General features: G+C 44.4%; 1 protein-coding gene across 1 annotated transcript in view; it reads left to right on the forward strand.

The window, feature by feature from the left end:
* The window catches only part of LOC147729846 (AP-1 complex subunit beta-1-like), a 102,974-nt gene that overhangs the window by 27,165 nt on the left and 61,984 nt on the right, over positions 1–13,825 (forward strand). The window contains exon 5 of the mRNA XM_086954042.1: positions 9,435–9,564. Coding sequence (XP_086810168.1) covers positions 9,435–9,564 — 130 coding nt within the window. The remainder of the gene's footprint in view (positions 1–9,434; positions 9,565–13,825) is intronic.

A 13,825-nucleotide genomic window follows, 5' to 3' on the forward strand; every position in this document is an offset into this window, starting at 1 on the left:
CCCTGGGGCTTGAAGACTCCATCACTGGTTTCATCAGTGTGATGAAGCATAATGGAGCCAAGAAGAGATTGATAGAAAGGGTTGTTACATCGAACACCTTCCCTCTTCAGAGAATTGCATGAATGTGCTGTAAGGAGCAGAGATTAAGAAAATCAAATAAGAGCCCTTCAGGTCCACACTAACTATCCAGTCACATAACCAGCAGAAAATCACTGCAGCAGTAAAACATGCATAACAGCATTGAGAATGTGTGCACCATTTTCCTGCCCAGTCAGTCGCTTTGGCTATCTCCCTATTTGTGCTCCCTCCATTACACTAAGTGCTGAAGGGGAAGATTCTGCTTTTCATTCAGGGCAGAAGAGCTTCTTCTTCGGTTTGTAGTCCGTTTCTTTCTGTTTGTCACTGATATGTATCGCACAGATCCAAGGAGAGCTGAGCGCTGGCATGTGTGATTATTCCCACTGCTTGTTGTGCCAGTTGCTTTTCTACATCTCTGCAGTGCACACTGCCTTCCTTACTAACACTTCTAAAAATAGCTCCAAGGGCAGCTGGCCCAGGTGCCTGCTTCGTCCTTATTCTCCCTATATTCTCATTTCACTGAGAATGGCCGCCGGACATCTGCCACTGCAGGCTGCTTCATCTAGAATTCCTTCAGTTAGGGAGACTGGGCCGAGGAGTAGAGTAGCTTATGCCAAAAGTGAAATCCCTCATCAGCAGGCTGAGGCAGAAATCGCCACAACTTAAAAAAAAAAAAACAATTCAATTCGGAATGTTTTAGTAGCATTTAATTTTAAATAATGCTTAGTGACCTTGAGCTCTCTGTCTGATCTGAAAGCCAGTCAGCAGCTGTTAGCTTATACTCCTACCCACTCTCATAATCTTTGGAAGCGGGTTTATGTGTCCTTGAGGTGCAGGCGTAAGGCAGCAGGACCCAGTACCCTGCATCCATGTTTGTGACTGTGGTGGAGTTGCCTATTCCAGTTGCAGTTTGGCTTAACCTCTGCTTTTGTAGAGCCCATCACTTCTGTATACAATATCTTAAATCTCTTTTTCGTGCAGTATTGCTAAATCTGGTGGTGTTCCAAGCTATTGTAAGACAGCGAAGTTTGACTCTACAAGAGATGTAATAGTTATTAGTAAACTTCCCCACCAGTGATCGGTGATGTTTGTCTGTGGGTATTAAACAGTAGCAAGCCACGAAGTCGCATGGAAGGACAGAGCTGGAAACTGAAGCGGGCTCTTCTAAAGAACAGAGTAAACAAATTTAGTATCTTCAAGTTATGCAAAAAGTAAACCACTTTTGTTCCGACAATTGAGCAATGTTTCGTAAGGAGCAGTACTTCCACTGGCAGAACTTCTTATGTCTCACTAGATCTAGAGCTTCAAAGAAAGGTTCTGAGATAATCGAGGTACTGCTGAAAATACTCCAACTGGCCACCTTGAAACTTGATGTGCTAGAGATCAGACTGAGGTCTTTGAAGAGTACGGTTGGTAATGGCAACCGGGAGCAATTGGTTTTACCAAGATATGGCCCTGTAAATTCTGTGTTTTGTAGACTTAGGAAAGTTGACAAAAAAGTGAATGTGAATCTGATCCAAAAGATCCTATTGAAAGGACTGGAAACACTTTGGAACAAACACCATAGGTTAGCGTGGAATCGCCGATGGGCATTTTGACTCATGCGTATTGTATGGTTAGGGTTGTACAACAGAGCAGTGCGTGTTCATTATTACTTTTACAGAATTCAGTACAGGCACTAGGATTAAACATCTACGATCAGCAGTTAGACTCCCTTACCGTGAAAGGAGAAACCAACATCATTACTATTGCTCTCACTTCTTTTACTTTCCTATTTGTACCTCGAAATAATATCAGATTGTAGAGTAAAATAATTTTGCATTTAGGATTAATTCCAGTGTTTTTCCAAATAATCTTACAATGGGCTACAGTCATTGCCAGTTAATATTTTAAGTATATGTGCAACATCTGCTTCCCTCAGATGGAGAGAATCTGTTTATTAAAAATGTAGGGCTTTGAGTTTTTGGTGAAGTTTTGAATAGAAAGGTGAAAGATCTTACGATGGGCACGTTTTGCTTGAAAGTAAACCTACAAAGCCTACTTTTTACTGGGCAGTTTTCCTACAGAAATTAAGTTTGCGAGAAATATTTTATTTATTTTTATTTGCCAGAAGGCTTCACCTACATGCCTAGTTGTCAGATTACACATAGATACAGAGTTAACTTAGCACATATCTGCTAATGGAATGTTAACTTCTCACATATCTGATTTTGGGATATTCATTCTGTTTCGTTTTCTTGTGGCCTACCTTCTGAGGCATCAGTGGAGACCCCCCACCCCCACCGAGGTGGTTAAATATATTGAGTGTCTAAAATACATTTTACAGTCTGCACATGTTCTAGATTCTTACTCTTTCCTTTATATTGCCGTTTAATGCTTGATCTGTAGATATAGGTTTACAAATATTTGCATACTGCCAGAAAAAACACCTGAACTTGGAGTGTATAATCTAGTCAGGCCTCAACAATGACCTGGGCTGAAGCCCTTCAACTCCTCGGGATAGCCTAGCTTTTAATTAGTCTCTCACCACATTCAGTCCAAACCACATGCAGTATTGAACATTTTCTCATAAAACCACTTCTAAAGATAGTCGTAATACTTATGAGAAAAAATATCCTAACATTCCCGCACAATCTCCGTATTCCAGTTGAAAATTAAGATTGCTTTTTTCTTCAAATCAGCAAGAGTCTTCCAAGTATACTTTTCTCAGCCCAAATTGTCTCCCGTATTCAACTTTAAAATGTAATAAATTTTGATCACATCCAAAAAGCATCCAATTGAATAGACCTAGCCAACGCTTGGTTCACAATATGGTTGTTTATTCACGCCTAACAATATTTTCTTAGTGACTTATTAAATACAGATCAGAGCAAAGCAAAATGCATGAAACCCCCTTGATACGGGTCTCAATAGCTTACTCTCATTCACACTGGCACTCACTTTTACTTACTCTAACGCAATCTCACTCATTCTCACTCTGACCCTCTCACTCACCCATTCTCACTTACTCATATTCAGTCTCATTAAATCTTTCTCACTTTCATTCACTTTTACTTACTCTGACTAACGCAGTCTCACTCATTCCAATTCACTCATAATCACTCACTCAGTTTCACTTATTTATCCTCACTAGTTTTGACTCAGTCTCACTGGTTCTCACTCATTCTCTCTGACTCCCCTAGACTCACTCAGTCTAACTCCGTCTCACTCACTGACTCAATCACTCATTCGCACTGTGACTCACGCTTTCTTCGACTCGCTAAGGCTTACTCAGTCTCATTCTAATTCACTCAGTGTGTCACACAGTAATATTCAGTTACACTCACTGTCACTCTGTCACTCATTCGTTCTCACTCATGCCCACTCTTTCTATCTCTAGTGAGTGTCTGTCCTTCACTGACACACACTCACTTTCTTGCTTTCTCCAACACATACACACACACAGAAATGCTCACACATGCTGTCTCACAGACACACACACAGTTGTGTGAGTGTAACCGGATGTGCCCAGGAGAATAATCACTGTGCCACTTCGTCGAAGGTCTATTGCTGTGGGTCATAAGACACGTTTGGAGGGGGCACTGCAACAGCACTTTATAGCTGGTGCTCCTATGAGCTTTTCACCATGCTCAACCTGGCTAAGAGACTGCAGAGATTCACCAGGCTCGCACCCAGAGGACTAGTAGCAGACCCGGTATGGTGATACCACATGAATTATGAAAAAGTGCTAGCAATATTAACTGCTATAAATGAACTGTCATAAATCTAAAAGGAGACAGAACAGCTCTCAAAGGAACATATTCAAATTTCGGAGAGGGCATTCAGATTACTTCTTTACTGGGGTAGCCGAGTTTGTTATGTTATGTTAAACTTAATTTGTAGAGCGCACGTACACCGGGTTGGTTTCTTGGCGCTACTCTGAAGGAATTATAATAAGGTGTTACTAGTATGCCTGTTTGAATAGCCATGTTTTCAGGAGTTTGCGGAAGCTCATGAGGTCAGTTGAGGATCTGATCTCCAATGGTAGGGAGTTTCAATATTTGGGACCTAGGGTAGCAAATCTTGACCCCCCCTGCTCGTTTTAGTCTGAAAGGATGTGTGGTCAGGAGATGCATATGGGTAGATCGCAGGTTGTGGGCGGGGGAGTACCTATTGATCAAGCTGTTGATGAATTTTGGGTTTTTGTTATTCAGGGATTTGAAGATGATGCATCCCACCTTGAAGGCGCATTATTAGGAGCCAGTGTAACTTTTTCAGCAGTGGTGTGATATGTTGGCGCCTGTTGCCCTGAAGGGTCAGCCTGGCCGCCTGGTTTTGAACCATTTAAAGGCGGTTGGTGAGGTAGGCCGGAATGCCAAAGTAAAGGGAGTTGGCATAGTCGATGTGGGATATTACCATAGCGAGGACTGCCTGTATCTTTGCTTCCTGGTTAAGGAACCTGCTGATTTTCCTTATTTCTCTTAGCTGGAAACAGCATGTTGAGATCACAGATCCAATTTGATTTTTCATGGTCAGGTCATTGTTGATCATGATCCCCAAAGTTTTTGCAGATGTAGAGGGGACAGGGGATTATCCCAGTTCTTTAGGCCTGATGTGGGAGTTCCAGGGATTCGATGGGCCACCTGTGAGGATGACTTCCGTTTTATCTGGATTCAATTTGAGGTGGTTGCTGTTCATCCAGTCACGGATGAACAGTATTGTCGTCTGGAATTCGCGAATAGTGGTAGGGGATTTATTGATCGGAAATATTGATTGAAAATCATCTTCGTAATTGAAGGTTTGGCCTTTTCTTTCTTTTAGTGCATGGATCAGTGAGAGGAAGTATAGATTGAATAAGTGAGGGGAGAGTGAGGAGCCCTGGGGGACACCGCAGTGTTTTTAATCTTGGGGGTTGTGAAGTTTCCCTGGCGGACTGCTTGATAGCGGTTTCTTAAGAAGGAGCTTATCCATTTGAGGGCTAGTCCTTGGATTCCTGCATCCATGACACGGTAGATCAGGGTGTTGTGGTCAACCGTGTCGAAAGTGGCAGAGAGATCCAGTAGCACAAGTGCTTGGGGGGATCCTCCGTCCGCCTTCTCTCACATGGAATCAAGGAGTGACAGTATCACTGATTCTGTGGAGTGGGCTGGTCGGAACCCTGCTTGATGAGGGTCCGGGAAGTCTGACTGCTCCAGAAAGGCAGATAAGCTTTTAGCTACGTGGGCTTCAAGTAGTTTGGCCAGATATGGAAACAGTGAGATGGGTCGTAATTGGTGAGAGTTCCAGGGTCAGCTCCTGTTTTTTTCAAGAAAGGGATGACAGATGCCTCTTTGAAGGTATTAGGTACGTGGCCCTGGGATAGTGAATTGTTTAAGAGGGCCATGGCTGTCTCTGGGCAGGCCGAGAAGGCCTTCTTTAGGATCCACAGGGGGCAGCAGTCTCTAGGGGAGCCAGATTTTACTTTGGGCATAAGGTCAGTGAAAACGTCTTTTCTTATCATAGGGAACTGTTCTAACCTTTGTGTGTTTTTTAGTTTCGTTTGGCAAGTGGGCTTTGTGCATATGGGGATGCTTGCTTTGATAATTTAAATGTTATCAATGAAAAAGTTATTCAGGGAGTCGCATAAGGATTGTGATGGTGTGGTTTTTAATGCCACTCTGTCAGGGTTTGATAGATCATTGATTATTGAGAAGATGTCCTTCGATCTATTTTTGGAGGTGAGGATTTTGAGTGAGAAATATTCGGCTTTTGTGGGCAGAATCGTTTTTTGTAAGTTCTAAGGGCTGTTAAATAGGTGTTTTTGTCTGGTGAGTATTTGTGTCTCCATTTCCTTTCTGCTTGGCGCAGCGCAAGTTTGAATTCTTTTAGGTATGTGGAAAACCATTTCTGGGCTTCGTGCCGTATTGCCCGTTGTAATTTCCTCAGCAGGGCATGTTTATTGCTAGCTGTCAGGGCCAGTCCGACAAGTTTTTCTCACTCTCATCTATGGAGGATTGGGTGGTGGGGATGTATTGTCCAGGGTTTCGAGAAATAGATGTTTGTCGATGGTGTTCCAGCTCCTAAAGTATCCGGGGTCTGGTGGGAGAAATTTAAGTTTGGCAAGGTTATTAATGGAGAATTTAATAGGATCAATTGTGACTTTTCAAATTCAAGCAAGAACCTGATACAAGGAGTTACATCTAAGTTTGACATAGTCAGGTGTGTGGACCATACCTGGTCTAGTATATGCCCTTTAATTTGTGTAGCGGTGGTGAAGTGCCGGCTGAGGTTTAGCCCCATAAGTAGGTCAGTTAATTCCGCCGAATGCGGACCACCTGCTGGGTCATTGGCCCAGTAGTTGAGATCACCAATGAGTAGTATTTTCGCATGATTAGTTATGAGGTGTGTCATCTGTTCGCTCAGGGACTGTGGGAACTGTGGCATGCTCTGTGGTGGTCTGTACAGAATGACACAGACTAATGGGGCAGAATCGGACTCTAGTTTAATCACTATGTTCTCTACTTGTGGTAGTTCAAGGGGGGTAAGTACTGAGAATTTTAAGTCTTGGTGTATTATAGCTGCTACCCCCTCCAGTTTTTCCCTGGTGGCGGTTAGCTTGGAGTATGTAATAATTACTAGATAGTGCTGCTAGGATATCAGGCGCAGAGTCCTGTGTTAGCCAGGTTTCTGTTAGCAGAAGGATGTCCGGTTTTTCAGTCGCCAGACGGTTGTGTATTTCAAGTTGGTGTCTGACCAGGGAGCGGGTATTTAGATAAGTGACTGTTAGGGTTTTTACATTGTTTATTGCATTGAGGTTCGTGTTTTTACTCGGATGAGTATATTCACCGACTTCTGAGAATGAGGATCCTTTACCATTATCCCATTTGCGGCTATGTTCACCATACAGCGCTGGTCGATTGCTAGATTGTTGGAGTGGAGTGATTTCAGTTGGGTCGTAGAGAGTAATAGTTTGGCTTGCCCTGCTCGGCCGCGGACGGGCGCAGATGGGCTTGCCTTTGGCACGCCTTCGGCGCGACCCGCTGCGCGCGTCCGCTGCGCTCCCGCGTTGCTGCCTGCATTTATAACCTGTGGTATCCCCAGCTCCTCCCCCTCTTCTCTGATTAGCGCTCGGGTGGCGGCTCCACCAGGAAGAGAGTTGAGCTGGTATGGCGGCGGGTTTTGGCGCGGTGAGTTTAAGTTTTAAAATATCAGAGCATCAATTCATCAATTCAAGTGTGACTTTTCAAATTCAAGCAAGAACAGTTTTTAAAAACAAAGCAGGCTTAGTGCTTCGCGCAGGCAGTGGCACGTTCGAGTGTTTGCTCCCGCGCTGCTATCAGCTTTTATGTCCATTGGCAGCCCCAGCCCCTCCCCCTCTTCTCTGATTGGCGCTCTTGTGGCGGCTCCAGCAGGAAGAGAGTCGAGCCTGCAGAAGCACCAATCCCTGATGGCTGGAGTTCTGACCAAAATAAAATTGCAACTGTTATTCACAGTACCACATCTTCAACTATTCTGATACCTTCCTAACTCCAATCTGCTGCGCACACTGATAGTTTTGAAACTTGACATTGGCAATTCTTCAAAGTGGCAATACACTATCGAAAATGTCAAAATAAAATAAATAAACCGCTTGTAAGTTAGGATCTGGCTAGAAACGCCTAGCACCTACTGGTCTGCGTATGCCAAGCAAAAGAAAAATCTCTAGCCCTGTTGGATGGCAAATCCTGACCAATGATTTTGAACTTGACCTCTGATACCTAGCTCTGGCTGCTGCCACGGAAACATGCGAGTTCTTTCTGTTAACAGTCCAACCTGATTTTCCAGAAAATATGGTGGTCTTTTAAGTGTAAGAAAATTAGGTGGTCTTTTAAGTGTACAATTCTGCAGTCCCTAAAGCTTTCTTAAGCTCCATGCCGAGGCAACGTAGTACCAATTTTCCTCCCTGCTCAACTGATACTGAGATTAAAAGGATGAGCTCTGTAATCCTCCAGAGACACTAGAGATGTGAATATAAATTCTTCAGTTCTTACTGTGAGCAGATCATTGCAGTCCAAAAGGTATTTTCTCAACTACTTACCTGTTCAAGGGCAGCAGCATCCACTGCTCTCTGCATGTATTGTAACAGCAGGCAATGATGCCTCCATTTTGGCAATATCTCCTCTTCAGTTTATTTTACTAGAAGTCCAGAATTTTACAGAAACAACCAGTGGCACCATCTTCTGATTTTTAATAGAAGATGGCGGAGATAAACATCAAGTTGGATCCCTTCCCAAGCAGTCCAACAGAATGGAAAAGTAGATATTAGACGTGGAGTTCACTCCTTAGATCCTCCTCTGTAAGGTGTACTGCTTTGGTATTAAATGGCAAGGTGAGGAATGTGCGGTTATAATGTCCAGTAGAAGAAACACTTATTTCTGGTGGATGCTCTAACTGCAGATTCCTCACCGCCCACTCTTCTCCCTGTTATGTGAAGAGGACTTTCTAAGCAATTATGTTCCCAGCTAACTAAAACACACACACACACACACACACTCACACTCTCATACACTCACACACTGAGGATGTGGGAAATATCATTGGTATGCAGGGCTGGCACTTACATGCGGCACTATGTTGTCATGTCTGGACGTGGGACAGTGACACAATAGAACTTAATTGCACCACCTGCTGGCACATAGAAGCCATTGCAAAAGAGTTTTTTTGATCCAGCTTGGCCGCTGGCATAGGTGAACATTCAGTGGTTATAATAGCCACAAGAGAAAGCTCTAATGAAGGTGAGTAAATCGTTTATCTATGCTCAACTCAAAATGCCCTAGCCCTGTCTGCCAGGTGAAGTTTATGCTTAGTATCTACATTAGAATAGTCATTGGGATTATCATTTTCTAAACAGTGCATGAATGGATGGCAAAAGCAGCGCAAATATGCGTTTCTCTGTAACCAGTGGAAATGAGCTTTTCGTTTTAGTTCTGTTTATCATGGATCTTTCTCCTCTTTTGTAAATAGCAGTAATACCTCACCCTCAGTGGCCAAGATTTTAGTGCTTCGAACAAAGAAGTCACAAGTTTAAATGGTTTTGAGTCTGAGGTTCGTTTTCACTCTTCAGATAGTGTTTACTCATTTGTCGGTGAAGCGAGACAAGCCTGGGAATGGTTCTACTGTGCTATCCATTATTTTTGGGAACATCTTGAACTACTCTTTTATGTGCTCTTAGCCAGACATATGACACTAACAAATTAAGTTGTGCATCTGTATGTGAATAAAATAGTCCTGTGCGAAACGAGCAGGTCGTCTTACGTTTTGTGTAGGTTGCATTGCTAGTGTTTGGAACCAGATCCTTGTTTTTTAGGTACGTTTTGCTAATACATATCATAATCTTTCTCTCTTTGCCCTCTATTTAGCTTTGGCGTTATCCCCAGCACTCCACTCGCAATCCACACCCCATTAATGCCAAACCAGAGCATTGATATTTCACTCCCTCTTAATACTCTGGGACCTGTCATGAAGATGGAGCCACTAAACAACCTCCAGGTAATGGGGACTTTCATGCATGGAGTGAAAGGGGGCTATTAAAGAGGATGGTTAAATGCAGGGTTATGGCACTTTAATTGAGAAAGTTGAACAATTTCACTTCTTTGTCAGCTATTTTTCTATGGCTGGTGGTCATTTGGAAGTAGCCTCGAATGTGCTGGGTTACATGAATATCTCATTATACTTAGCTGCACAAGCATCCATTTTATATGTCATTATTTTCTCTCCTTTACTTTCCCCTTATTTTCTGAGACCTCTGTTAGTCACCTGTTTCTGTGATGGTTCTTGCCAAGCAGTGCTCCTTACTTTAAGTATCTGGGATTTATTTTTGCTGTCTTCGCTATTACTTTTAATCTCTGCTATTTTCATTCTGCTCTGTTGCACGTTTTCATTTTTGTTTTGTTATTTCTCCAGCTGCTTCTGTTTCCCGCACGTTCCATAGTCTTGTGCCCCATAACTTCTTTGAGTTTCCCTTCATGTTTCTTTGTCGCCTGGTATTTCTGTTCCTCCATCTCCGGCGTATTGACATTTCCAGTCTTCATATATGGCGCGTTCTTGTTATTTCATATACCCTCCCATGTCATTTTGTGATGTGATGTGATGTGATATGCATTTCTATAGCGCACTACCACTCCAGGAGCATCTTGGCGCATTAACTCATGCAGCTGAACAGATGGTCACAGCTTCCTTTGTCTCACTCAGCCGGCAGGGGGGGTTAGATTAGTATTTTACATGCGGAGTCTGTAAGGCCGTAGATCCATGTCTTAAGCAGTTTTCGAAACTTTTGTTCGGTGGTGATCGTGCGTAGATGATAGGGCAGTTTATTCCATGCCTTAGCACCTATAACCGCCAGGGATTTTCCTCCCTTCGTTGTCAGTCTAAATTTCGGGACCGTCATCAGGTTCGCTGTCGCGGATCTGAGGTCTCGCGTAGGATGGTATCGCCTGATGTTTTTGTAGAGATACCGTGGGCCATGTTTATGAAAGGCCCTAAAGGCAATCGTCAGGACTTTGAATAGGATACGCTTCTGGATAGGAAGCCAATGAAGGGCATCTAGCGAAGCGGAGGCAGAAGATTTTCTTCGCCATCTAAGAACCAATCTCGCTGCTGCGTGTTGAACCATCTGCAATCTGTGCAGGGTCGACTTATTCGCTCCTGCATACAAGCTGTTGCAATAATCCAATCCGGATGTGATCAATGCTACTGCAACAGTGCGTCTGGCTGATAAAGGAAGGAGATCAAAAAATTTCCTACGGCCCTTTATAATGTTGAAACAAGAGCCGGCAACTTCCCGCGCCTGCTGTTCGAACGAAAGGGTCTTATCTAATTTAATCCCTAGATTGCGTGCAGCTGTAATAGTATTGGGCGGGGCTTCGGCCTCCTCAGGCCAGCACGTCTGGGGGGGAAAAGAGGTTGTTTTGTCCAAACGGCAAAGTTTCTGTTTTAGCTGAGTTACATTTGAGATGATTATTAGACATCCAGGCAAAGGTCGCAGTTAGACACTCTTTCAGGGTCTGTTCAGCATTGGCCAGGTCCTCATCTAAAACAAGAACTAATTGCGTATCATCAGCATACGCTACTGTGCCGATGTTAAACTAGGAGATTAGTTCAATCAGGGGGACCATATACAGATTGAAAAGAGTGGGGCTCAGACTGGAGCCCTGTGGTACCCCTGATTGCACCACCTTCTCTTCAGAGCAGAACTGTCCCAGCATAGTAACCTCCCGCCTGTGTGTCAGAAAATTTTTGAGCAGCTTTAACACGGTGCCCGCTATGCCCGCGTTTGCCAGGCGATGTAACAATATAGCATGGGACACTGTGTCAAACGCTGCAGATAGATCTAGTAGGATTAGGACTGCCTTCTTGCCCTGATCCAGAGCAGTTCTTAAAGTCTCTGTTGTAAACAGTAGCGTTGACTCAGTAGAATGATGGGCTCTAAAACCAGCTTGGTTAGGATGAAGAATATTTTCCTTCTATGTGTGATTTGGCTTCTGTGTCCTTTAATTTTTTTGATCACTTTAGTTTGTTAGTCAATAACTGTTACTAACATAAGTTGTCAACTTAAGGAGTTTACATGCCCAATACAAGTATTAAAATATTATGCACTTCTTGGTCACCGCCTAAGAGTATCAGACATTTACGAAATGTCATTAGAAGCTATTGATAACATTCTGGGTGTACAACCAGGCCCCACTCAGCAGACCAAGCGTGCAAAAACTTTTCTGCTAATGCAGTGTTCAACAATCCTGTGAGAAGTTGGCCTGGCATATGATGTCCACTATTCTAGTGGGCACCTTGCACCAGTTCAAACGACCCTTATTGATGGTAGGTTTAAGACAACCTTTATGGAAAGCTATCCTAGTGGTAGCTGTGGAGCGCAACCTTCAGGCTAAGTCTTGAAGGAATGTAAAGCAGCTTGTTTTACCAGTTTATAATCCCTTGAATAATCAAATGAAAGGAGGACCACACCAGGTATATATCAAATATATATGTATTTATTCTAAACACAAGCCCTCTAGTCTCTTTACGTGGCTAGAGGCAAAAGTACAACACAAGGACTTAAACAGCACACAGTAAATTAGCACAGTATACGTTTTGCCCTAGGGGCCCCACAAACCATATACTAAGACAGTGGCGAACCACATAGAGCATAGAGACAAGGCCTAGAGCCTGTAGAAACCTGGGGTAACCAGGAACCACCCATGGTAGGGACGCAGGAGATCCACGGGGGACGCATGCAGTGTCTAAATACAGCCGCAAATCGCCATTGACTTCTATGGCGGAAATTCAAGTTAGTTTTAAAGTTTAAGGTCACTTAGGAGTGGACTGCAGTGAAACCCCTTTAGAACTAGACACTTCGAGTGTCAAGACCCACGGGAGCAGCAAGGACTCGTGTTACTTCACCCAGGGAAGCTGGGGTGCATAGGTGTCTTTTCGTGTCAGGGTTCGTCGTCAATTCCAATGGAGAGCTGCAAAGAAGTGCTGCAGGCGACCAGAGGAAAAGTGTCCGGATGGATCCAAGGGTGGATCGGAGATCTGAAGAACCTGAAAGCAGAGGGGACAGAATCTGGGTCACTAGCCAGTGACCAAGATGGCGGCGAGATGAGGCCAGCCGATGTCTGGTGCTTTAGGGTGATGTAGGTGAACCTTGATTCTTCAGCCACGAGGACCAGGGGGCATCGACGACAGCCAGGAGCTGGATTCGAGCTGTCCCGTGTCGGATGTCGAGTGATGCAGCGTCGGTATCCGGATTGGACCCAACAGCCTTGGCAACAGCAACCCACGCAAGATGACAAGATTGGCTTTGGTGCAGACCAGCAAGGTCTGAAGGACTCACCATTTGGAGGGGAGTCACGTCACGTCTGGAGCAACCACGAAAGCCAAAGAAACAAAGGATTGTCCTTCGTGGGGACCCACCAGTCGACGGACTAGGGATCTCAAAGGAGCCTCAAGCGGAAATGCTGAAAGCGGGCCCACTCGTGGAGTGGAGGCCCACAATCTTCGATACAAAAGGTGCTCGGGCTTGGACTACAAGTAGCCCAGTGCACAACTTAGGGAAAACTCGGGAAGTTGATGTGCTAGCAAATGTGCAGGATGTCCAGAGTTCCGGTCCCAGGTCTCTCGTGATAGCGACAGGTCTCAGCTTCGCTGGGGACTCGTGTCAGCCTTGGAGATGTCTGAAAGTCCATGTCCTTTGTCGCAGATTCTTCGGGATCCGGCGGGAGCCTCGGCAAGATGCTTCTTTGGTGCCTGTTTGAACAGGGAAGCCACTCCTTGACCCCAAGGTCAGATTTCTTCTGTCTTCTAGTCGATATGGAATGTTGTAGGTCCAAGATTTCTTCTTCAGAGTTTCGTCCAGGGTAATCTAAAGCCCTAGGGACTGGGTTCCTATACTTATACTAAGGAACTGTAAAATGCAGGGGACACCTTGTGTGCCCTAGACAGTGTCTGAAAAGCATTCACTGAATGCAAACCACACTGCCCCAATATACTAAAGCCTGTCTGGGGAGGTGCTGGCACCTCCCTGGACAGGAAACCTATTGTCCAGGCCTCCCCTGCCGGAGTTTTGTCCAGCTGCAGGAGGTCAGCCTCGTGTCTGTGGCAGCAGCATCCATTTTGTATTGCTGGGGCTCTTTTAAACTATTACCGGGAAAGTATGGACACTGCATTCTTGAGGGACAATACCAGTGCACTCACCAGACGACTTGTCTAGTCAGTATCCTAAACTCAAACCCCGAAGGTCCAGCAACATCTGCTCAAC

The sequence above is a fragment of the Lissotriton vulgaris genome, chromosome 2_1, assembly GCF_964263255.1.
Source record: "Lissotriton vulgaris chromosome 2_1, aLisVul1.2, whole genome shotgun sequence".
NCBI classification, from domain to species: Eukaryota; Metazoa; Chordata; class Amphibia; order Caudata; family Salamandridae; genus Lissotriton; species Lissotriton vulgaris.